Genomic DNA, 26,868 nt, shown 5'->3' with positions numbered 1-26,868 from the left:
GGGAGGCCGAGGGAGCCTGAGACACTTCGTCCACCGAGCAGGATCTCATTTGGATGGGCATCTGCGACCATGGTGCCCATTGACACCATTGCCCTAGCCAGGATGTTCCATGTCACTGTCCAACTTGAGTGCTCATCATCAGTACTCATCCAAGGCGCTGCTGCTGTACCGGCCCTGGCGGCCGGAGCTACGAAGCTTCAGTGCCGGAAAATCTTGAGAGGAGTTCTGAGAGCGATATCTGGCGGAGTGGGAATTCGAATTGGAGAGTCTACGTCAGTGTCGGGATTGGCTCAAGTAGCTGCGGCGTGAGGAGGAGTGTTGGCGCTGCTTATCCCGGTGCCTGCATCCCCAGTCGTGGGGCGTGGAGGAGCTCCAAGGTTCCTTCATGGGTGGCGAGCCGGTCAGCCTGAGCGGGGTAGAGGGCTGACGCAGGCTGTGGGAAGACTGCGTTGAGCGAGACAGCGAGCGGTCCTCAGAACGGGGACTGTGCCGCATCGGGGAGGGCTGTTGTGCTCCCAGTGATGGCTTTCCTCGAGACCGAAGACCTGCCTCAGGTGGTGCCCCAGGTACCAGGAGGGTTAAGATGTCACGCACGGTGTGTGCAGCCTCCGGAGGTGACAGTATCCTCTCCGCAGAGGAGACACGTATGGACGGGACTGGGCTGCTCTGCTCAACACGAGTCAGAAGCCTGGGTCCCGAGAGAGATTGTGAGGTGCCCAGCGTGAGTCCGGCCTCACACCTATCTTTGTCTCAGTGCTGCTGAGTCTTCCCCTGCTTCTTGAAACGGGAGCGGTGCCGGCTAGTGGAGGGGACTTCACTCCGTACCGAAGACGCGGTGCCGGGCGTCGAGTCTGTTTGGAGTGCCGGTGCTGGGCCCAGCGCTGATTCCATTAGGATCCGCAGATCAGTCGAGCCCCGGACTAAGGAGAGGGACATTAGACTTCATGCTCTCCTACAGCGCTCACTTACGTGGCTCTCCCCCAAACGAGACAGTGAGTATGCAGGTCTCTTCCTGGCATAGAACTGTGAGTGGAGTCACACGACTTGAAGCCTGGGGCACAGGGCATGCCCGACCCCAGATGACTAACTGGAGAAAACTATGTAACTATTAGAAGAACTGTACTACTAAGGCTAACTAGAGAAGCTGCAGCAAGGCTGGAGCACAAAGTTACGACTACTTTCACTGGCGGCAAGAAGGAACTGAGCGTGAGGGGAAGTGCGCAGCTCCCCTTATAGCGTGATATAGAGATGCTACTCCAGGGGTCAGAGTGCTCCCCCAGTACGGGTACTGCTAAGGGAAAAACTTCCAGCACCGGTACACGTGGCGAGCATGCACACCTACTATGGAATACACATGAGCAATCACTCGAAGAACTTATCTAGTTCTTTTTTGAAGAACACTCTGAGTTGTCCCCCCTGCCCACACACACACACACTTCTCCTTTACAGCCTATCCCAATCCTACCCATCATTTCTCGGTACACTGTCAAAATGTCAACTCCTGCCTCTAACAAGTCAACGAAGCCAGGCTTCATTGCCCACGTTACATTTTTAAACAAGCACCTTTGTGCTTTCTCCCCCCTGCTGCTCCTAGCCATTTGAAGAATCTCCCTGTAAACGGCCACAAAGCTACCTCATTGTCTCCCCTCAAGTCCTTCCATTGCCTATAAAACCTTCACAATGATTAGGCAGTGGGCGTGCTGTGTCCACTGCCTACCATACTGATCAGTACTGTCTCATTGTTTCCTTATGCTCCCACATCCAACTATAACCACCTGCTGTCTCTTTTATACTTAGTTATAAGATCTTTGGGAGCAGGCACTGTCTTTGTTCTGTTTGTACAGCACCTAGCACAACAGGGTCCTGGTCCATGTCTACAACCATTAGTTGCTACCACAATATAGAAAAAGTTATGAAGTTTCTTGATTCCTAGAGAGTGTCCTCCAACAAACTAGGAATACATAAATTGAAAAGTTTGCATTTAGGGTGGATCTATAAGTTTCTTGGGAAAAAGTTACAATATACTAAATTTGATACTGCAGAAAATAAAACCCACCACCAGAAATACTAATTAGAACTACTATTAAATACAGAAGGCTCTCTACATGATAAAGTACATAGTTTAAAACTCACTGAATTGTCTTAATACATGAGTTTCATAAATATATCACCCTATTTGTGAGAGAATTGCACAATAACCTCTCCATAACTAAATATGGGGATAAGAATGTAGATTAATATTGATCTATATAACTGATTGATATGAGTTACAAATTCACATCTACCAACCTCTTCAGGATAGAAGTACTGAAGATGACTGAGGGGGAAGACTGATTCAAATCCATCTCTAAATGAGTCAAATTGTCTGGAAACACCTTCATTTAGTGCCCAGAATATAACCAGCTGTAAAACAAACAAACAAAAAAACAACACACACACAATAAGTGAACAGGCTATGAGAAGCTATGTGAATATTCAACAGCGGAGTTACACAAGGGATATGATGAGCTGGCAAAAGAATCAGGAACATAACCACATGTCCATATAAAGATGTGTGAACCTGAGCTTGATTGAGTAGGTGCTATACAATGTTGCCCCACCTCTGTCACCTCTCACCAGCCCAACACCAGCCACTCAGCAGCTGCACATTTGTTGTACCAATGCAACACAGTTGTACCTGGAAACGGAAAACAAATTCCCCCAAAGACCGATATGTCACTCTAAATTTAACTGAAAGTTGGTTATGACATATGTTTAAGAACCAACTGGATAGTAAAATATTGACTTGTATAATCCTTCAAAAATGTGCAAATAGTGAGAAATTTTAAAACAGAGGATTTGTTTTTAACTAGTTTAATAGAAATTGGATACATCTTCTTGTAAAACAGTAAGTCTTCAGGATGTACTTGTCACACTAACAAATAGATGTTCCCTTGCTTCTGAAATCAGACACCGACTTCAGTTCAAACCCTATTTAAAAATCATTTGAAATACATTATGAAGTTAAAATACCATGTACAATATTTGCCCAAAATTGAGGTAAATATTTATTAAGCATTTAAAAGTGCTCAGCCAAGCTTGGTTTATTAAAGAGAGTATCTTAAAAAAAAGTTGTATAAGTCATACTTCCTATAGTCAAAACACTGAACAGCACAACACCTATAATCGATCATCAAAATCAAGATAAAGTTAAGTTACTTAGTTGGATTTCTCAGAAATCTCTTCAACTTGAATGTTTAGCACCAAAGCCACTCTTAAGACGTTACTGGTAAGCCTGTAATCCTCCAGTGGTGGAGGATCGCTCATCTCTATACAGCCTCTCACAGTCTTGAAGAAGACAATGCACTAGGTCACTGAGGCAATGATTAATATACCTCTGATAGTAGAGGAACCGTTTGAGTAACCTGCAGCTGCATCTGGGAACGTTGACTGTGGTGCTGATGATCTTGTGCACCCTTGAAAATCAACCCAAAGGTGAGGGGAGACAAACCGTGTTTATTAAAGCCACTCATGTGGTGGTGGGCCCCATGGTTGCGCAGGCCATTGCCTCTTGTAATGTGGCCAGTGCTGACACTGCTGTGACATCCATGGACCATACTGAGGGAGGGTAAGCTTCCCTTTTAGTATGTGACACAAGACTCCACTTACTAATCCAATGAAGATGACTCCAAGTCCTCCACTGCTATCAGTGGAGCAGAATCTGTGTGGACAGGAGACAGGTAAAGTCAAACTTGGGGATGGTGGTACCACGCTTGCCCCTGAAGTGTACTGGCCTCTTAGGTACTGCATACTGTTCCAGAGCTAGTATAGGAATTAGTTTCTGGTACCAGTCAAAACCCTTCCTGTACCATAGGAGATACCAGTACCAAAAGATCCAGTGAACTGCTTGAGACAGCATACATCTTTGGCATTGTCAGTACCAGAATTGGGTCTTATGTTTAGTGTCTTTGTATAGCAACTTCTGGGGCCAGCCATGACTGACCTGGTATAGGTTCTGGAGTCGATGAATCCCGTTTTAGCAGAGGAGCTCTCAGGGGAACACTTCCCTTCAGAGCCCCTCCTGGTGTCATTGTTTCTAGGTGGCCACAGTACTGAAGGTCTTGCTGAATGAGGTCTGCATCTCTTCACTACAGAATGTGATGCTAAAGGCATCTTGGGAGATGCACTCTGTAGTGATGGTGCCACTTTTGGAGTATGCTCTGAACACGACTGCTCCAATGGAGGTGGAATGCTGTCTCCATAAGACGGCACTTAAGTCTCGCTGCTCTTTTTTTAGAATGAGGTTTAAACCCTCTACAAATGTGACGCTTGTCACTGATGTGGTACTCCAAACAATTTAGGCAGCTGGGGTATGTGTCACTGACTGGCATCAGCCCACCTCACAACAAGCAGGACTTAAACCCTGGAGAGCAAGACATGACTCCAGTTCTGGTCCAGGTAATCAAATGTGGCCCAAAAGGGACCTAAACATTGAAAACTATTACTAAGATTAACCATACGCTGTATCTAACTACTAAGCAAACAAGCGGTATACAAAGAATGAGGGAAATAAACCTGTGATAGCAAGACAAAGTGCTGCAACAACCCTCACTGGTGGTTAGAAGGAGCTGGGCATGGGAGAGTTGGGGGCAGTTTCATCCTGCACCGGCATGCAGTGGTGTGCAATGGCAAAGGGCGCTCAAGCCACCCTAATGTGAGGGAAAATATTCTCTGAAAACTGTGCATAAGGCATACACAAAATTACAGTGGAATGGACATATGGAATCACGTGAACTACCTAATTTACACAGAGTGATAAGAACACACAGTGGGCAAAAAGGCACAATCTCTACAGGGTTGTGACTGAGTCATGGGTGGTGAGAAGGAACTGAGGGGCAGTTAGTGTTGCTTCACCATCTACGTCCTCAACTGGAGGCACAAGGACACCTGGGGTACCCAAGGACACCTGGGGTACAAGTCCCTCAGTAGAACACTTCTGGTCAAAAGAATCTGAACTCAAATGCATGGGGTGGCATGCATATGGACAAAGCACTCAGACTCCAAATGCATGGGAGTGGAAAACTTGACTACATACATCATCAGACAAAAGTCCGAGAACTAAATTTTTCTAAGTGTATTACCTCTCTCCCCTTTTCCAACACAAGTGTTCGAAACTGATCACCACAGCATTTCTGATACAGATGTTCCCAGCGTTAGGCAAGACCCGACTTACAAAAATCTACACTTACAGAAAAAATTCCATAAGCTAGAAATAGGAGGTTGGGGGAGGGGGTTGTGTAATGGTCAGAGATGTGTTTCCAACTTATGCAAAATTTGAGTTACGCAAGGCATTCCAGAACAGAACGCGTGTGTCAGTCAGGGAGCATCTGTATTGCTTATTTAAAAGTTGCAAGTTTACTTTGCTTTGGTGCAGTAGGAAATTGGGGGTGTTAAATCTACCACCATGTATTACTATCTGGAATATTCTGTGGAAGCGAGTTCTGAAGTGAACATGAGTGCTATTTTTCTTGCCACCTTTAACATAAGATTTTATAAAACCAGTTGCTAGGGTGGACGAAAAAGTGATTCAAGCAGAATTCCGAAGATCCACCTTCCACATACTGTCTGGCTTACAGAGGTACAGTCCTAAAGTCATTTCAGAAGCCAATAATCTTGTGTAGCAGTGTTTTGTACTACCAGTCCAAAGTATTGGTTCAATACTTGGCCCAGTAATTTCTGGCTTTGTTTTCAGAGGTGCTGAGAACCCACAGTTCCCAGTGAAAAATCATGCCATTTATGACTACATTTTCCATGGATACAAAGTAAGTTTTTTGAAACCTTAAGGAACAGATTCTCCTACAGCACAAAAACTTCCTTAAAAGTTAGTTGAGTTGTACATTACTTACACTCAAAGTATTTGTGCTAATTTCTTATCAGGGCATTCAGACCATTAGAAGCAACCAGTTGAAAAGTACTACTGCTATGACCAATTTGCAAAAAACAAGCAATTAAAATATATCTTAAAATAAACTATAAGTTAGGAAGAGTTATGTGAAAATTAAAAAAAAGTCACAGCTTTGCTTTACATACTCTGAGATACTCTTCTAAATTGTGGATGGTGACAGGTATATCTTTTCCCCCTTTTTTCAGCTCTATATTGGGAAACCCAGGTAATGTGAAATCCAGCCCTAGATCTTCCACTGAGCAGCCATTCATATTGAGCGTCTCCAATGCATACTGTAAATTTTCTTTGGTCTAAAAAAATTGAAAATGAAAGCCAGTGAGAATTCAGTCACTTACGTTAGTTTATCAACAAATTATTTAGCATTCTAACACATGTAATATTGGATTACTATAACACAATTACTCATTGCAGTACAATGATTGAAACAGATCAGATACAGATTATAGTACTTTTTGTTCCCCTTTAATCTTAACTTGTTTTATATACCTTAAAAAAGTTAATGAATCAAGATAGTCAACAACATCTGCCTTGACTGCGAACAACTCTGGAAGATGGCTGAAGCATAGTTTTGCTAAAGTTTCTGGAATTACTTTAAAGAAGAATCAGCCAGCTAGGAAAGGTTGGTGTGAAAAATAAAAAACAAAGCAGGGCTTTATTTTAAAGCAGACTAAAAAAACTGAGTCTAAAAAAGAGCAGAACCCATCAATTTAAACACCAAGAATTACATTGGTTTTCTGATGAGACATTTGTTACAGTAAATGAGAGCTACAATACAGCATACATACTATTTTCAATCTCTTTACTGTTGAGAAATTAAAATAGCATCGAGGGAGAGAGGAAAAACTTCTGCATCTAATAGTAAGTTCTCGTGTGCATGACAATACATGATCATAACTCAGGAGTCAAACGGAGTACTACTAGTTCCTATTGGGAGTTGGGGAACAAATTTGCTGCCAACTTATTGGCAACTAAGTTGCATCCAAATATGTTTTTTAAAGAAACACCTTTCAAAATATGAGGAACAGGTAAGTTTGTAGATTCTAAAAAAATTAGCACATGTAAAAAGTCTACCACTACTCTCCTCATTAGAATGTTGGTGATATTTGTGGTTGATAGTGGAGAAGTCCACAGAACTCTAAGAATACACATATTGTGAAGGACACGTGCAAACAAATAAAACTGAATATGAGTATTTATTGCACAAATCTGCAAACTAACAGATTACACCATGGGTTTCCATAAAGAGTTTCATAAAGAACACAGGAGGTGCCTTTGCTGCATTACAGGAAAAACAGACCTAAGTAGCCCAATAAAAGCTTAGCATTTTGGGTACTCAAAGCTTAATAGGGACTTTTCTTGCAAAAGATAAGGAAGCCCTGGTGTAAAAAAATCCTTTAAGGTGAACTAAAGTTTTAAATTAGTGAGAACTGTTTACAATTTTAAGTTAACAAAACATGCATAGGCCTACGCATTTTAAACAAGACATCACAGTTGAAAGTCATTTCCACCTTTACTTATTTGACTAGACCCAAGTGCGCTGTTCTGAGTTTCTTTCAACAGCTGATGCTATCACTAACATCTAAAGCAGTGCAGGGAAGCCCTTCATTTCACCTTTAAATCTGTTATTTATGCATACGTCTACCCTATGAGATGAGATGTGATTCCAAGATCACACAGACATACTGAAACAGTCTCATCTGAGCTAGCATGCTAAAAATAATGGTGTCTACCATAGCTGCAGCACAAGTTAGCTGTCCAAGTACCAGAAGGTTGAGGGGGGTTTATACTTGAGCTGACTAGCCCATGCTGCTCCTGCAGCTGTGCTACTATTTTTAGCATACCAGCCCAGAGAGGAGCTCATGTGACTATGTGCAGGAGAGCTGAGAATCACTGCTCTAGCTCATAACATAAGCAGACTAAGGCGAAATGACTACAGGTTTCTCAAACTACAACTCCATCACTAATAGGTTTCTCTAGCATTAATTTTGTTGACACCTTTAAAATAAAGGTCATGTACTACTGTGTAAGAGAAAAAACTGCTTGTTAACTCGTCTCTGGAAGTATCATCAAAACACTACTACAGTATTACTGGCTCATGTACTTTCTGACATGTGGCACTGAGATGGTGATGCTTGTTAACAGCTTTTCTCTTTGAGGCACAATTAAGCATACACCTAAAGAGAGAAAATACATGTCACATCTGATGAAATATTCCTTTATCAAGGTAATTGAATCAACTTGAGGGAAGGAGGACGAGAAAGTTTATCACTGAATGCTAATGCTGTACTTTCCATACCAGGGGAAATATTACTATAGCGAAGTGACAGCTCTACTATAGTTAAGGTTAAAACGAGCTTTTAAAGACTGACTGATCTAAGTTCTCTAAAATCCACACAATCAGGTTGCCATGAAATTTGGTGTTCCTCATGGGGATGTGGGGTTTTGTTAAGTGATCCAGATTTGGAGCCATTTGACCCTGGGGTTCAAAATATAGGCCCTGGGGAAAAAATCCCATGCTTTTCTTAAAGTCAACATATTCTGGCAATTATTTTTGCACACAGAATGGATGTCAAACTAGGGCTCAGGTCATCACACCAGGACCTCCAATGCTTGAGGTTACCACAAAAGAGTGCATGATGCCTACTAGCCCTTTGGAGGAAATTAAATTAAAAAAAGTTATTTGAAAGGGGGTTTGCTTTTCGAATTACACACATCAAGGATTACACTGAGCATGTGCAGAGAGGTTAGCTATCTGGAAAGGAGAGGTTACCACCTTGTACAGTAACGGGTGTTTGAGATGTTTTGTTCCTATGGGTGGCTCCACATCAGAATGTGCAAACACCTGTGCACGCTTGGAGATTTTGTCAGCAGTGTCCATAAGTCTACGCCTGCATCCTACACATTCCTATGCCAGTTCGAACGTATATAGGGAGGAGCAGACCACTGGTACTCTAGTTCTCTCTCAACCACAAAGTCCAGAGAATGACACTCAAGAAGCAGGGAAGGAGGGTAGGTAATGGAGCACCTTTTGAAACAAAACCTCTCAAACAACTCATTACTGTACAATAACTTCTCATTCAAAATATTGTCCCTATGGGTGTTCCCTGTTCAGAGATTCCCAAGCAGTACCCCAATTATGAAGGAGGGTACTCAGAAGGTACATTCAGCCGAAATCACAGAACAATCTCAACGAAGGCTGCATCTGCTCTAGAAGCATGCGTGATAGCTGGGAAAATGTGTACATCAAAAACCAGTTGGCGGCTTTGCAAGTGTCTGAGATAGATACGTTCTTCAGTAAGGCCACAGAGGTGCATGGAAATCTGATGGAATGGTCATCACCAAAAGATGGAAGATGTACCTTTAAGGCATCATTACAAGTCAAGATGCATCCCAAAACTCAGATGGTTTTTGGGTGCTCTTTCCACGATGGAAATATAGAATCTGAGAGAAGCCCTGAGATTATTCCTGTTGAGGTAAAAGGCAATAGCTCTTCTTACATCAAGTGTGTGAAAAGTGGCTTCCTCTCTGAGAAGAAAGGCTTGGAGCAAGACACCAGTAAACGAACATCCTGCTTAATGTCAAATGGATGCAACTTTAGGGAGAAAGCAAGGATGGGGACGTAATGTCACCTTATCAAACAGAATACCATATATGGTGGAGCAGACATAGGAGCTTCTAGCTTACCTATCCTTCTGACCAAGATGATGGTTATGAGGAATGTCTTAAGATCCCATGGTGGCGTTGGTTCTTGGACAAAAGGTTAAACAAATCTTTAATCTGTGCAGTAGTCAGGTGAGCAAAGACTGAAATCCCTCAATTGGGGGTGGGGGGGAAGGAATGTACAATTGAAAGGCTGTAATGGCAGCCAGGTGGACCTTAATTTAGCTCAGTAATAAACTAATAGTTTTCAAATTTAGCAGGTAATCACGAATGTGCATGAGGAGAGACTCAAGAGACAGACTGTTCCACACACTAGGCTTGAAAACATCTTCACTTCTGTAGGTAAGTTTTCCTTGTGGTGGGTTTTCTACTATTCAGCATGTAGTGTGTAGACCTCTGGAGAGCAATCATTTTTACAGAGAGCCACCTAGGAGCCAGGCCCTGACATAGGACAATGAGAGGATGGGATGGGTGATAGTGCCTGATTCTTGAGCGAGGAGGTCAGCTGAAGGGCACAAAGGTAACCGCAAGAACAAACCAGATCTGGGAACGATGCGCGTCGTGGCCATGACGTTGCTAGCAGGATGGCTACAGATCTCTCGCTTAAACTTCAAGACATTGAACAATAATGGTTTTGGAGGTGAGCAGACAGCATTTCCCAACAAATTGCAGCCCCTCAAGCATAAGTGTTGGCTCTTCGCATTGGACACAGGTGCAAATAAAGTTCTCTAGGGAGACCTGGCTGAGACCTTCTGAAATACAACCATAAGTGGGAGCTGAATTACATGGTGACAGAAATACCTGCTTAGGGAGTCCACTATGATGTTCTGTAGCCTTGGTAGATAAACTACTATGTGGTGGAATATGCACCAATTCCATAGTTTTATTTCACCTGTCCTTAAGTACTGGGATCTTGCTCCTCCTTGGAGATTTTTATGATAAATAGATTAGATAGATATAGAGAGCAGCCAGTTGGCTAGCATTACTCTGAGTGGTCCCGATGTTGACTAAGAAGTGATGTTAAGTGTATCAAACTGTTCTGACTAAAAAATTAAAAAAAAAAATGTTGCTATGGTGAGAGATTTCTAGAGGCAGTGGGGAGTGAGGCATTTGCCCTGGGCTGTGAAGTCCTGAAAATGGGCACCCCAGACTCACAGGGAGGCAACGGTGATTATCTTTGGGTGGAAAGGACACAAAAGTAGAATTTCCACACAGCTTTTGGGTATCCTTTCCACCACTTGAGGAAGTGAAGGAGGACTGTCTGAGGTAACACCTACTTGGATAGTTAGAGTGCTTGATGAGGATGCAGACAGATCTGAGCTAGGCTTAAAGACATCAAGAAGTGTAGTTTTGACAGGAATATTACAAATATACAGGCTGACATGCTGGCCAGAAGTTAAAGGCAAGCCCTTACTCTGGTTTGTTAGCTGTTGTAGCCTGGCAATGAGGCTGGACAACGTAGCAAACTTGTCCATGCGCAGGCAGGCATGCTTTGCCAGTAGAGGAGTCTAAAGTGGCTCTGATTAAGTGTATTCACTAGGTATAACTCTAGATTTTACCATGTTGAGATGGAGTCCCAAGAAGTGGTAGGGGGATACAGGCCTTGTTGACAGCTGACTGCTCCTTGAGAAAAAACAGAGACAGAGACCCCTGATGAGTCAGTTGGCCAGGAAGGGAAAATACGATTATTCCCATCTGATGAAGATGGGCTGCAACATCTGAGAAGAGCTTTTTAAAGACCATTGGGTCAGTTGAAAAGCTGAAGGGTGGGACCTGGAATTGGTAGTGGTCCTTGCCAATGATGAATCATAGGAAGCATGTGTGGGAAGGCTATATATAATATGAAAGCATGCATCCTGGAAGTCAAAGGAGATGAACTAGTACCCAGGATCTAAAGAGGGTATTAGTGCTGCCAACGTTACCGTTCTTAACTGTTGGAAGAGGACAAAGGCATTCCTGAGGTCCACAATCTGGGAAGTATCTTGAGGGGATACTTGAGGGGATTTTCCTACAAAATTTACTGGTACTGGTTTAATCAAGCCATGAGTAAGAGGGATTGTTCCTCCTGTCTTAAAAGGCTTTTATGAGAAAGGCCCCTGAAAAAAGGGATAAAGGAGAGAGGTGGAAGGGAGGGATGGAGCTGAACTGAAAGGAACAGCCTAGTGAAGCCACCTCTATGATCCATCTGTCAGAAGTGATGAGCTCCTGAAAGGTAGTAAAGGGGAAAGACTGTCCCCACAGGAGTGGAGGACAGGTTGGTGCAGCATATGATCCAGAAAGGGGGGGCAATTCATGACTCCTGACCAGTTGATCAAAACAGATACTTGAAAGAAGTCACCAACAGCAATGTCACTGTGGAAGACAGACCCTTCTTACAAAATCTGGGCCTCCTGGAAGGTTTGGTTCATCTCATGGAGGTCTGGAAGTGAATTGCAAGAAACCACTGAGCTGTCTGCGACTTGCTGTAATTTCTACTCCTGGGGAAATTCTTGTAAAAAAATTAAAATTCTACACGATTCTGAATATTTTATTTGCCAAAATAATGCAATATAATCATACCAGTTTCAATTATTTGGGTAATGTATTTAAACTATGATACAATAGTTGGAGAATGGGATTGGGAAGCACTGGAGGAAATTCCCTTTGTCCAGTGGTAATGTAGCCAAGTTTGATCCTTTATTTCTAATTAGTCAATAAATGTATGCAGTCATATGCTGAGTGTTACATCATAGGCAACTGAAGAGCAAGTGAGGGCTGGGGTATCAAACTCAATTTATATTGGCTACTGACCATCTCCAGAAAGGTCAGTAGTAAACGATTCATGAAGCACATTTTGATAGGAAAATCTCAGTCCAAAAATTGAGACCAGTTCTAATCACAGAAGCATCACAAGCTTTTATAAGGCTCCTTTATACCACTCTGTCAGTGCAAAGGAGCCTTAAAACTTTTACACCTGTTTTATGCTCCTGGGGGAATTCACTAACAAGAATGGGAACAACTAAGCAGGCAGGCTGCTATGTTAGACTCTGTCCCCTAAGGCGGAGCATGTCTCACTCCTACCTCCTAACACCCTAAAACTCTGTCCCTTTACACTGGTCGTGCCACAATAGCGAGCCAGAAGGACAGTCTCTCTCGTTCACTCAGTCCCATCCCCACACAGCGGTGATTGATGTCTCCCCACCCATGCATGCCCAGTCCCCATTCCCCCCCATGCTGATTTACATCTCCGCCGGCTGTAGCTTTCCTTTGTTTCACCTCTGAAGTTATTTGTCTGCAGATTTCTTTGCTTTCCTGCAGAAGACATGAATTCTGCGCAGTGGCACAGAATTACCCCAGGAGTAATTTTCTTTTTGTCACGAGGTTGCCCTGGAGTCTGAGTGAGTGGACAGAGCCATCCACAGCATCACTAAAAAGCTTAGCCCTTCAAAAGAAAGGTCCTCCACAGTGTTTTATACTTCCCAGGAAAGGCTCAAGGACTGCAGCTGTGACGCTCAATACAGGACTACAGCAGTTCCTAAAGAGAGCATTGAGTGAGGACTGAAGGGAAGTCTTAGCAATTGTCTGGCCTTTTGTGATTAGAGCCATAAACGTCTCATCTGGTCTAGATTCAGACTGTCAATACAAAGAGCAATTTGGTAGAAGTTATATTTTGCCATCAAGGCCTGCTAGTTGGCAACTCGGAATTGTAGAGCAACAAAAGGAACAGCTTTTTCAGTGAAGACGGTCCAGGTATGCAAGCTCCTTGTCAAAAGAGAAGATCTAGATTGCTACCATCTGTTTCCTTTGATGACAGCACTGATGATGAGAGAGTTAAGGGTGGGATGAGAGAAAAAAGATACTCCAAATCCTTGGCAGGAATACACTACTTTTTAATCAGCCTACAAAAAATGGGAGGTATGGTGACCAGTGTTTGCCATATGGTAATGGGTTGATGACAAAGCATCACTGATGGGAAAGGCAACATTTCCTGGGGAGAAGCATGTAAGATGTCCAACAAGGAATGCTGAAGTTTTTATTTATTTTCTCCAACAGTATCTGTAAGACCACCACAATTCCCTTCATGAGGCCCTGAAGTCATCCGTGTAGGATGTCACGGCTGGAATAACAGCTTCATCTGGTGAGGAGCAGGGTTTGTGAAAAGCTGGTGTCTCCTCAATACCTAGTGTGGAGTGATCTCTTGCATGAGAGCACCTTGTAGAACTGTTTGTCAGACAGAGTTCAAAGATTCCAAAGAGCCCACCATGCTGGGCCATAAGAGAAGGGAGTAGGACCCAAGAGTATCCTTGCCAGAGCTGGAAAGTCAGTAATGTGCTAGGACTCTCCTACTCAAGATGCACTTCAGTGGAGGGAGAAGGTTGGAAGGGGAAGGCGGTGTAATTGTGGACAGACACAATCAATGAAAGCCTCCTCATCCAAGTCCAGTGGATGAACAAGTAGTGTTGATACTGGGGTCACATAGGCCAAAGAGGGACTGGCAACTACATCAGTACCAGCAGCTGAATCTTTGTGGAAGGATGTGGCAGAACTAGAGGATGTGTCAGTACTGGCAGGAAAGTCCTCTATATTCCTCAGCAGGGGGCTTCTGGCTCTTCCAATATTTGGAGGTCCTCATAAGCAAAGGAACCTGGACAGTGCTGGAGAATCTGAGTACTGCTCCTTGGGACTCATCAAATCAAGTGGTACTGATGAAAGTAACAAGGGGTAATCATGCACTCTTTACAGAGATCAGAGGGGGACTGTACCAAAGACAATGACTGAAAACTTGGGCTTCAAAAAATCCTTCTGTTGAAGCGCTCCAATTTCAATATCAATGCCAGTTCTGCACAGGGCTGCTTGCCAAAGGTCTTTTTATGTGGTACTGGAGTCTCCATATCTAAGAAAGTAGAAACCTGAGCGGTGAGCTTACCGGGAGGTAAAAAGTCTCCTCATTCTCTGCTCAAGAGGGTGACCTTCCCTTTCTCTTGGTCTCCCTCCAAGGATTCTATTCTTCTGCCTGGAGACTGACTGTTAAGAAGTGCTTGACCCTTCATTCAGTCTGCACATGAAACAGATGAGGTGAAGAACAAAGATTTAGTTCTATTCAGATAAAAAGATAGGCAATCACATGACATCGAGTGTGTGATGACACTGCTCCTCTGGGGTTTAATGAGTAAAACTGGGAAACTACTTCCCGTTTAAAAAAACAAACCAAATCAAAAATAGGGTATGGCTACAGGGTTACATGCAATTTTCCAAAGACTAAGTAAGGAGGCTCTGCCTCTAAGCCCACAACTCAAATGCTCTCCTTGCACATCTTTAACACCACAAGGAAGGCAATTTTCTGACACAGAAGGCAGAAAAGCTGCCAGAGGTTCAAATGAACATTCCAGAAAGGAACAGGCTCTTGTAACTGGTGGGTGGAGACAAATGATTCCCTTTAAGAACATCACTGCCATGAAGTTTGAAAACACTGACTTCCATGGACAGATGGATGAAGTGCCAAAATCACCACTAAGTGGACTCTCCATGCCAGTGCAAAGCCAGAAGACTGAATTGGTAACAAGTACTCCAAGATGTCCTGAATACAAGCCAGTGTCACTTGAACTTCCGGGGCTAATGACCATACCAAGAACCATTTCCCCTTAGCCTAATGGACTGCCCCGGAGAAGCACTTCCTACTTTAAGCAGACTGCTTTTGAACATCATTCCTCCTCCTCAGGTTGATACGCAGAAAAGCCTCTCGGTCTGACCACAGACCCTGAACTTTCAGCAAGTCCAGATCCATTCCCCAACCTTATTAAAGAGGCATCTATGACTACAGTCCTGGTCTGTGGAAGCTAAGCAAAAGGAATGCCCTGACATACATTGTCCAGAATTATCCACCACTATAAGGATTGGTGGGGGAGTCGGACCAGCATGTCCAAGGGATAGCTATTTGGATGATAGACCAACTTCAGACACATCTGAAGAGGATGCAGGAGTTAGCCTGTGTGCATATGGACATATGGCCTAGCAACCTGATGCACACTTGGGCTGTGGTTGTGACTGCAGCTCCAGACAAAGATTGAAAACTGCGTGGAATCACTCTGTCGGTAGAAATGCTGTTGAACTCAGTCTATTGTGGCCCTAATGAACTTGATTCTTTCAGCTGGAACCAACGCTGACTTCCCATTGTTTAGGATGAGGCCTAGACAATCATGTAGGAATAGTGTGAAGTGGACATGAGAGAGCATTTCATCTTTGAACTTGTTCCTCAGTAACTAATTGTCCAGACATGGGAAGATATTAACTCCCTTCTTCCTGAGACATGCTGCTACTACAACCATATACTTGGTAAAAATCCAGGAAACAAAAGACAGGCTGAAACGCAGCAAGGTGTAGATAAGAACGTCATACTGGGTCAGACCAATTGTTCATCCAGCCCAGTATCCTGTCTTCCAACAGAGGCTAATGCCAGGTGGTTCAGAGCGAATGAACAGAACAGGTAATTATCAAGCGATCCATCCCATCACCCATTCCCAGCTTCTGGCACACAGAGGCTAGGGATACTCAGAGCATGGTGTTGCATCCCTGACCATCCTGGCTAATAGCTATTGATGGACCTATCCTCCATGAATTTATATAGTTTTTTTAACCCTGTTATAGACTTGGCCTTCACAACATTCTCTGGCAAAGAGCTTCACAGGTTGACTGTGCTGTGTGAAGAAATGCTTCCTTTTGTTTGTTTTAAACCTGCTGCCTATTTAATTTGGTGCCCCCTAGTTTTTCTGTTATTCAAAAGAGTAAACAACGTTTCCTTATTCACTTTCTCCACACTAGTCATGATTTTATAAACCTCTATTATATTCCCCCCTTCGTCATCTCTGTTATAAACTGACCAATCCCAATCTCTTTAATCTCCTCATATGGAAGCGGTTCCATATCTCCTAATCATTTTTGTTGCCCATCTCTGTCCAATTCCAATAAATCTTTGAGATGGGGCAACCAGATCTGCATGCAGTATTCAAGATGTGGGGGTACCATGGATTTATATAGAAGCAATATGATGATAGTTTCTGTCTTATCTATCCCTCTTCTAATGATTCTCAACATTGTTATCTTTTTGACTGCTAAGATGACAGTGCCAAAAGATACACAAGTGTCTAGGGGGCCTACAGTGCCAAGCCTGGCCTCAGCTCCATAGTTTTATGGCCCAGATGGTGTGGGATGTGGTGCCAGTGGACCTAGTGGCACACAGCCAGAAGGCACCAAGGGCACAATGGAGAATAAACTGACAGACCATAGCACCAGAGAACTCCTGAGCCAGTGGAGAGTCTGGACTGAGGCAAAGTAGGTCTGATGCTGCCTTGTATTCAGTTGGCATGGAGACTGTCAGTGCTGGACTCAGACACCCACGGGCTAGGACCAGAGTTGACAGTACAGGCCCTTGCTGCTCTTGATGCGGTATCTAGGAGCAGCTAGACCAACACGCTCCATCATCATTTGTGCCGCAGGGAGTATAGTGCCGGTTAGCACTCCTCCTGGTAAAGGAGGAGTTTCCACAAGTCCTAGAATTGTCCCAACTTATCTTTTGGGTCCTCTTCCTTGCTATGTCAGAGGAGGGCAAAAGACCACATTTCCTCTTGGGGGAAAACAAGAACCAGATTGTAGGGTGGCATCACTTGACAGATCTGAAAGCTACCACTAGTCAGATGAGGTCTTTGGGCAGAAGAGGGCCTCATGGCCTGCTCCACAAGGTGCTGCTTTAACTGCAAGTCTCTAGCCACCTGAGTCCTCTTTGAGAACAACTTGTAGATGGAGCACCTCAGCAATGTGGTAACAAGCACCTCCTGTGGGGGTTGCTGTTCTGGATGGCCCCTATGCAGGATGGACAATGCTTGAATCCTGGCAAGAGCATCACACAGGCAGCCAGCTACTCTACTAACACTAAACTAACACTTAACTAAACTTAAGGTACTACTACTATATACACAAGAAAAGTTTCCAGGGGGGAAAAAAGAGAATGGAAGCGTGAGGTGAAGACACCACAGAGATCTTCAACTCTAGCCATAGGTGGTGAGAAGGGACTAAGAGGACTGAGGCAGCACCACCCTTATACAGTCACAGATGGGGCTATGGCTGCAGACATCGCCCCTATGGATACTGCTAGGCAAAGTTTTCTGGCTCCAGTGCACATGGCGTGCACACCCACATGAAATATATGGCTGCATCTCTTTTTTTTAATTAAAGTAAAGAAGCTATTACAAGCAAATGCTTGCTGGCAGAGGAGGGAGAAAAGTTGGGGTAAATCAGTTGATGGGGAAGGGAGACATGGAGAGAGAAGAGGGACACGGGGATGAGAGGGGAACCTGCCAGCCCTACATTCCCTTTCCATGCCTGCAACACAATCTAAAGAGGTTCATAGACTCTAAGATCAGAAGGGATCATTATGATTATTTAGCACAGTGGTCACCAACCGGTCAATCACGATCAACGGGTTGATCCTGGAGGATCTCTGGCTGCGCAGCGGGGCTGCTGCTAGATAGGCTACCTGCCTGTCCCCGCCCCATGCCGCTCCTGGAAGTGGGGAGTGGTTGAGAGGAACCGGGGTCTCCCTCCACACACTGCTCCTGCTGCTAACCACCGCCCCCACAGCTCCCATTCGCCCTGAATGGGGAGGTGTGGCCAATGGGAGCTGTGGGGCCAGTGCTTGTAGAGAGGGGCAGCGTTCAGAGCCACATTATTGCCCTTCCCCCCCACCCGGGATGCATTGCCCCTTTCCAGGAGTGGCGTGGCGCTGAGGTAGGCAGGGAGCTTGCCGTAGTGGCAGTCATGCTGTGCCACCAACTGGGAGCTGCTGGAGGTAAATGCTGCCTGGTGGGAGGCTGCACCCCAACCCCCAGCTCTGAAGCCCCCTCCCAGAGCCAGCACTCCATACCCTCTCCTGCAACCCAAGCCTGAGCCCTGACCTCCCCCTTTACTCCCTCTTGCACCCCAGCACAGGATCAGCCCAGAGCCTCCTCTCCCCCCACACTGTGAACACCAGGTGAGGGAGAGCAGCGGGGATGGATTGACTGGGGCAGGACAGATCCTGGGTTACCCTTACATTCAAGAAGTGATCTTGGGCATAAAAAGGTTGGATACCACTGATCTAGCATCATCTTCTGCATAAGACGATGACATTTTCTAATCCTTTCATCATTTACATGGCTCTTCTCTGAACCCTTTCTAACTCATCAACATCTTTCTTGACCTCCCTCTATCCTTTCCCTGCCTCCTTTACATAAGCCAAGCTCTGGAGAGGTCTGAGCCTCCTTCCCTACTTCCCCCACATCTGAGCTGGGATCTGAGCACAGCTTCCTGCCCTTGTGTGCACCAAGCTCTGGGGGGCCCCTGCACATCTATGAGGTTCTGACCTGCAGAGTGAGAGTCCTAGAGCCCCCCTCCTGCCAGAACCTGGAAATCTACATTGCAATGAAACAGCACCACAGCTTGCTGGGCTCTGGCTGGAGTCAGCTGGTACAGCCAGCCAACTGTTTCTGTTTGCTGTTTAGACCTACCTCAGAGCTATTATTTCAGGCTACAGTCTTCCCCACAGGACGTTCTTTCATCTGATAAATCTCTCACTGAGATGAATAGGTCACTTCGCACATCTATGAGTTTGCTATGCTGCTGCTGATAGATGTGTAGAGCCCTCCCATAGTTAAGATTAAAACCAGCCTTCTGTTTAAAGGAGGACTCTTCTAAGTGCTACACAAATTGTTTTGAACAGTCTTTAGTATTTTCATAAACTGAAGGTACTAAGATGACAACTGCAGCCATCATCCCTTAATTATCCTCACTTATCCCTTTTGGCTCTGTTTATCTCCCCCTCACGGAGATTGGTATTGGGCTTTTTCAGATGATTGCTCCTCTTTTGCAAGTGAGATGCAGACTGCCTCTGACTGAATAGGTCCATTCAATGCATACAAGACAGTCAAGTTTTAAAGATTTTTCACACTATTGCTAACGAAAACTAAGTTGCACCAATATTAATACTGGGAGCCCTAGCGAACACTGGCCTCTGAATCTGAGCTGAGCTAGATAACACGATGCTTAACAAGCCAGTGACCAATTTATATTATATTGTTGCCACTAGTCAAGCTGAACTGCTATTAGTAACTGGGAAAGTTTTGGAAAATTTCCCTAGCACAGACAATATACAAAGTTGGTGTCCCACTGAAATACATGCTCCCAGAAACATCTTGCAGTTTAGCAAATCAAGTATTTTCTTATATTTGGGTTTAGGGTGGCTTCAAAGTCCCAGATCTTTTGGATACAAGGAAGGTGAGAGGAAAGACCCAAAAATCCATAGTAAAGCCACATTCTTCTGGTGAAGGTTTTCGTTAAAATAAATAAAAACTCATTAAATTACTGACTCAAGTTGTAAGACTGAAGACTTGATGGGAAGTTTAGGGCAAATACTAAACCTTTATCACTTATCAAAATACACAGCACCAAAACCAGATGATCAGAACAAATACTAAAGGGAACACTGAAAGACACTTCATGGCATTAAAGCTAGAACTGAGACAAGTCTTCAACTTCAGACATAGACAAGACCGGTCTATGCTTAGCTCTTCTGCCGAATATTTCCCACAAATACTTCACTAGCTCAGTTCCAATGGAGTGCTAGTGTAGGCATTTTAACTAAGGCCAGATTTATTCTACCATTTACTTAGGTATACCTTCCATCACTCAGGGGTGAGAATAAGCTATCCCAATAAGCGTTGTAAATTACACCCACTTAAGTGCCAGTTTGGACAGTGCTATGTCAGCGGGAGAGCTTCTCCCCCCAACACAGCTACTGCCTCTTGCAGAGGTGGATTTATTGTGCCAATAGGAGCAGTCAGATGCAGCTGCGTGGATATAGTGCTTCTAGTGTAGATTAGCCCTACGTCTTCTAAACCTCATCTGAGCAGAGCTGGTAAAGTTGGCAAAATTTTGAAAAACAAACAGCCTGGCTAACTCTGTGGATGCTCTCTTTTAGGAACTGAAGTGAGGTATCAAAGCTCTTCTTGAGTACAAGTAGCTTCTTACACTTTGCTTCAAGAAAATTGTCCACATCTAATTTTTTGATCAAAGCGAAGAAATTCTCATCATGTTATGCCTCAAATATCAAAGCTGCTTTAAAACTAAGGAATTCAATACAGTCCTGACTTTCTGACCTTGTATTGGACAGGTATTTTAATTTGTGCATGTAGCTGACTCTGCTAAATCAGAAAATTCAGTCTAATTTCAAAATACATAATGTGACATTTGTCTCAATTTATTAATTTTTCTCCAACATGTGTGAGAAGTCTTTACTGTACTGGGGGGAGAGGTAATCTTCCTCATGTGTCTATAGAGCTGCTGAGCAGTGCCCAACATACAACGGTTACCCAAATAAACCCTTCTCTATAATACTAGATTTGTTACAAGTGTTAAAAAAAAAAATCAGAAGTGTGATGCAGTGTTAATAATTGTGCTTATATGCAATGAAGTGAGAAAACTCTTTGCTAATAAAGGACTAGGAATTCATACTGTATACTACATCATCCAGTGTAGATTTGTTGGTACCTTTACAAAAAGGTCACCTGGTTGTCCATTGCTAGCAAATTATTTACAATTTTGACTTCAAATTGATTTAAGAGGAATACTAATACTGAGAAAAGTAGTAATTTTTATTACCATATTAAGAATATATCAATTAAGTATTTATAAGAAGATAAATATGTTCACTATTTCAACTATGGCTTGCAAAAATCCAGAAATATGTAAAAACCAAGTTTGGCCTTTCCCCTTCATATAAATTACTCTCCCTTCCTACCTGTGATTTGTCCTGTTCAAGTCTTTTCTTCTGTCTCACTATATCTTCAAGATGATATACTGATCTAGCTACCACTGGATCGATATTAAACAAGTCGTGTGAAGTGAGGGAAGTTTCCTGTCGTAACATCCATTTGTAAAAAGGAAGGCCAAGGGGAAGGTCCACCTGGAAGCCAAAGTAGAATTGTTTTAAACTTAATAGTTAATGCAAAAAATAAAATAAATAAATAAATAAAAAAATAAATAAAATCAGGTTTCTATTGCTTTAAGTTTTGATGTTTCATTCTCTGAGCAGTACCTTTTCCAAAACACTTTTTGGACTAGCAGAGAGTGGTTTGTCATGCAATATATATAGTACTTTGGGAGAAATGTATAGTGGAGATTTTAATATAAAGGACAGAGTTATGTTGAAAGACCTAGGTATGATAGTGATAAGCAAGTATGAATTTTCAGCATTTGCTACTATATCACAAACCCCATATAATTTTGGGCTACATACACAAAGGGATAAAATCACAATGTAGACAGAAATTAGGTGCTCTCTCTTCCAGAGAAAGATGAGCTTGAGTCACTCAGATCCCCTAACAAGATTACAACCCATCTTCATTTTAAAATACTGACTAGCATTGAAAGTGCTGAAATTCAGGTTCTCTCAATATTAAGCCACAATCAGACTTGCAGCATTACCAACTTCATTTTCCTGAATCTAGAGTCTAGCAGAAAGTGTTCAACATTGGAACCACCAGAACTTAGTGTTATATATTACTTCAGATAAAAATCAAAATTTCATTCTTACCAATCTGAAATCCATGATAGCCTTAGCCATTAGTTTTCCCAGAAAACGGAACTTCATTTTAACCTTTGCAATGTGCGCTGGTTTAGCTGTTCTACCAAAAGGAAGCGCAAATAGGCCTTGGAGATTATGAATATATTTGGTGCCTTCTTGGCTTCCTGTTGGTAGGGGGAAAAAGGAGGGGGGGCAAGTTCAGTACTTACATAATGCTTTTTCATTTAAATATGAGTTAAAGGCAATGACTCTAGTCATTCTGGCCTATAATTTAGGTTGTTAAAAATGTCAGTTTTAAAAAATTTAAGTCATGATATTTCTATTTCACCCCATCAGTTACAAATTTAACCATTCCTTGCAGCATTAGCAAATCAAACAATCTTGTAATACTGCAGAATAATACTGTAATACTGAAACAGAAATTGACTTTTTATTTGCCAAAGCTGAACAAAAGTTTAGAATTAATATTTTCACGTTCATAGTCATAACAAGGAAATTTTAATAAGTGATTATCCTGACAGCATCTCTTTAAACTTTGAGAAAATATAAAAATAAAAATAATCTTAAACACTCCATCCAGATTTCTAAACACATGAATGTATTTACACTACAAAAAGTCTTAAGATAATGACTGCTCTTGAGTATGAAGGTCCTGAGACAAACTGGGAAAATGTCTATTATTTCTTATGAATATTACATGCGACTGTTTGCCTGTTCAAGTGCGTATTGCTGCCTGCCTGAATGCACAGACTTTACCAAACAAGGGTGTAAAAGGGCTGAGGTGCCAAGTATAGTCTTAGGTACCCAGATTCAAGGGAGTTGGATAACTATTGCTGGCCCATCAACAGTGAGAAGAAGTTACACAGCTGGCTCCATCCAGGAAAGGACATTTTACTCTTCCCAAGGCTAAGCCGGGGATCAAAAGACCTTAGCAATTAAAAAGCTGCCCAAGGCAGAAGGAGTAGGGGGGAGGAGAAGAGGGTAGAGAGGCCTCAGTATGGGTCAGTTAAAAAGGCTGGCAGTCTGACTGAAACACTCAGGAAAGAAGGCTAGAAGGAGTGTAGGCTGGTTCTCTCAACTCAGATGGGGAAGAAGCCAGACCCACTTGAGCTCTGGATAGAGAGAGATTAATCTTAGGTAACAGAATGTATGTTCAGGTCTCTTATTTTAAATCCACTCCTAAATGCTGTGTACCTTTTGGGCAAAACAAATCATGCTTTGTTTAGAAGTTGTTTCTTTCTCACTTCAAATACATGCTATCACAGACTTCTGGAGAGAATCACTTCTTGCAAGTGCCAACTCCAGTTTTGTCTGCTGGTTTAGGTACAGTTGATACCCAGGTGGCTGCAACCAAGGTCCTGGTCAGAGTGTGCAAATTGCACAGTTCCACTTTAGGAGAGGTAAAGGCCTAAGGCTTGATATCAGTAGGGGGGTTCACTCAGAGATCACAGAGAAGGGGCAGCAGTGCAGCTAGCCCAATAACCATGACAAGTGACCTTCAATAACCACTTTTTTGGGTAGAATTACACTAAGGCATTAGAACCTGGAAGTCCCAAAGGACAGTTTCTGAAGCAGCTGAAAGTACATTGATAATCAGAAGAACAGTCACCTTTTGGATTGGATAGAGTTACTTCTTCTCCTCTCCAGAGGCCTAAGTCCGCCCTCTGTAGTTCCTGAGATACAAGTGCATAAAATTCCAGTGTAGGTCCTAAACCTGTGCCAACCTTCAGACAGAAAAAAGGCAATTTTTCATTTAATATTTTAATGTTCAGAACATTTGTAATTTAAGTGTGAGCTGTGCAATAATATAGAACAGTTATATTCATTACGATTTTCTTCTTCCAGGAAAAGGCCTTTCTATAACCAAAAACTATTATTAAACCTGCAGAGCTAACAAAAATTCATACACAGAAAAGGGATACTGACCAAACAGAATATTTATTAAGTCGCCCAGCGATCAAGCTAGAGACATGCATGTGTGTTTGCTAGAGTAAGTTTTTCTAACTTTAAAAGTGAACACATTTCTAACTGCTGACCTTAATGTGCATTTGCAGTTGAAAAATATGTTTCGTCTAGCTAGTTGGACAGTCAGAAACTGGTCATATTTGGAAGTAGTTATGCATTAGTGGATGGAATTTTTAGCTGCCAGTAATAGGATAGAAGACAGTCTGACCAAGTTATTCTAATGCAATTACAGCTTTTGTATAAACATTAATTAAAAAGGGTTAATGAAGTCACATAGCCATTACTTACTTCATTCTCATACTGGATTTCCAACATAGCTCTCGAACTGCCTAGATCTTGCATCACAGATTCTGCCTGTTTCAACAGCTCTTCTCTGTTCACAGTGCGCTATACATTAAAGACATTTAGGCAATCGAATTAATTTTTGCAAATCTCAATTCCTCAGTAAGCAAGGGACTTATAACAATAAGGAAACAAAATGTTGGAATGAGAAAGTTTGCATAGTATCTTGATTGTAGGACTGTGCCAAAAGCTTTACTATGTGATAGTTTCATAATGAAACCTGGGAAATATGGCCCAGATTAAATTATGATAAGGCCAGTATAAAACTGGTGAAACACACACATTCAGAAAGTAGGTATCAGTAGTTTGCTGTCAGACTGAAGACTTATCTAGTGGATTCCCACAAGAGTCTGTCACTATTCAATACTTTCACTGATGACTTGCATAATGGAGTACAGTATGCTTATAAAATCTGAGAATGATACCAAGGTGGGCAGGGTTGTTAGAACTGTGGAGAACATGGACAGAATTCAAAATGGCCTTGACAGATTGAAGAGCAAGTCTGGCAGCACTGAAAGATACTACATGTAGGAAGATAAAAATCAAATGCACAAATACAAAAATGGGGCATAATTGGCTATGGAGTAGTACTGCTGAAAAGGATCTGGGGATCACAAACTGAATGAGAGTCAATGTGATGCAGTTGCAAAAAAAAAAAAAAAAAAAAAAAAAAAAAAAGGCTAACAATTCTGGGATGAATTAACAAAATTGTCATGTGTGAGAGATGGGCTATAACTGTCCCACTCTACTTAGCACTGGTGAGACTCCAGCTGGAGTCCTGTGTCCAGTTTTGGGAGCCACATGTCAAGAAAGATGGATAAAATTAGAGAGAAAGTCCAGAGAAGAGCAACAAAAATGATGGAAAAGTTTAGGAAATGTGACATTTGAGGAAAGATTAAAAACTGGGTATGTTTAATCTTGAGAAGAGAAAACCGGATAGAAGTCTTCAAATTTGTTCAGGGATCTTATAAAAAAAAGATGACAGTGATCAATTGTTGTCCTATCTTTAGTAGGTGTGGAGAAGTAGTAATGGGCTTATCTGCAGCCAGGGAGATTTAAGTCAGAGAGTAGGAAAAATTTTTCCTACTATAAAGGGTAGTTAAGCCCTAGAACAGGAAGGTTCCAAGGAAAGTTGTGGATTCTGTCACAGGAGGTTTAAAAACAGGTTGGACAAGCACCTGTCAGGGATGATCTAGGTTTACTTGGTCCTGCTTAAGCACAACACAGGACTGGACCAGATGACCTCTTAAAGTCCCTTTCAGCTCCATAGTTCTATGATTCTAAATAAAATAATTTGCTTTAAACATGTATTAAATTTTATATAAAGCAAGAAGTTGTATTCAGTGGTGAACTATTTATATAAAATTATTAAAAGTTGTTATATAAAATTTATTTATATATTTATTAATTAAAATTATTTATTATTATTTAAATAAATTTATTTAAATAATTAAATAATTTATTTCTTTATTAAAAATTATTAAAAGTTGTTTCATGTCATGCTTTAAGTCTCAGCCCTAAGACTGGAGCATCATAGTAGAAATTATCAGGTGACAGGTTGCCCACTCAGCATCCTCTTCACCCTTGAGAAAGGATAGTGGGGGTCCCACCAGTGGCCTGGGACTCAGTGGTTTGAGAGGCTGACAGAAGTCCTCCACCATGTGGAATGGATTACAAAAGAAAGGACGACCTTAATAGTACAAGCTAGTGCTGACAGTTCCCAGTTCTGTTATTTAAGAAGGTGTGACCCAGGTAAGCCACATTCCTGATATCCTGTCTCCTTCCTCTGTTGTCCAGGCAATAAGCTACTAGGGTCTGGTGGCTGTTCAGGAGGGAGTTAAATATTCAAGGCTATCAGTTTTCTCATCATGTGTCAGGGTCAGAGTTCTCTCTCTACAAGGATGCATTACACTGAATACTTAAGCATATGGATACTTTTCTGGTGTGTACTATTTATATGCCTTTTCCAGAATCAATAGAAAACATTGAATCAGGTGAATATAACAAGAATAAGCCTAATAAAGAACCCTTAAGTACTTGCATCTATACAAGGCATCTACATGTATAGCAAACATTTTCAACAACCCCGTTTACATTTCACAAGCAGGCAATGTCTCCAATCCTTAAACGTCCAAAATGTGTTGGGCAGGAGTTACATAACATGTGCTAGCTACCCCTGCTTCCCAATAGCATATATTCAGTGGGGATATACTTCATTCTTTTGGGAGTTTACCACCCCCACAATGGGCCCGTTTCTCAAAAATCCACTTGAGATATGTACTAGCACAACTGAGATTGTGTCATTTTGAGCAAACACTAAGATCTCCCTTCACTGGAAGTTGTGGAAGACTGATCCACATGGAAA

General features: G+C 42.5%; 1 protein-coding gene across 10 annotated transcripts in view; it reads right to left on the bottom strand.

Moving 5' to 3' along the window:
• TRIP12 (thyroid hormone receptor interactor 12) overlaps nucleotides 1-26,868 on the bottom strand; it is a 174,203-nt gene that overhangs the window by 9,586 nt on the left and 137,749 nt on the right. For all 10 annotated transcript variants that reach the window (XM_032765634.2, XM_032765637.2, XM_075068497.1 and 7 more), the window contains 6 exons: nucleotides 24,450-24,548; nucleotides 23,806-23,920; nucleotides 22,206-22,360; nucleotides 21,411-21,575; nucleotides 6,070-6,234; nucleotides 2,290-2,403 (listed from right to left, as the gene is read on the bottom strand). In XM_032765634.2, coding sequence (XP_032621525.1) covers nucleotides 2,290-2,403; nucleotides 6,070-6,234; nucleotides 21,411-21,575; nucleotides 22,206-22,360; nucleotides 23,806-23,920; nucleotides 24,450-24,548 — 813 coding nt within the window. The remainder of the gene's footprint in view (nucleotides 1-2,289; nucleotides 2,404-6,069; nucleotides 6,235-21,410; nucleotides 21,576-22,205; nucleotides 22,361-23,805; nucleotides 23,921-24,449; nucleotides 24,549-26,868) is intronic.

The sequence above is a fragment of the Chelonoidis abingdonii genome, chromosome 8 (assembly GCF_003597395.2).
Source record: "Chelonoidis abingdonii isolate Lonesome George chromosome 8, CheloAbing_2.0, whole genome shotgun sequence".
In the NCBI taxonomy this organism is placed as follows: Eukaryota; Metazoa; Chordata; order Testudines; family Testudinidae; genus Chelonoidis; species Chelonoidis abingdonii.
The sequence above is the reverse complement of the archived record's forward strand: the minus strand, read 5'-3'. Positions and strand labels throughout refer to the sequence as shown.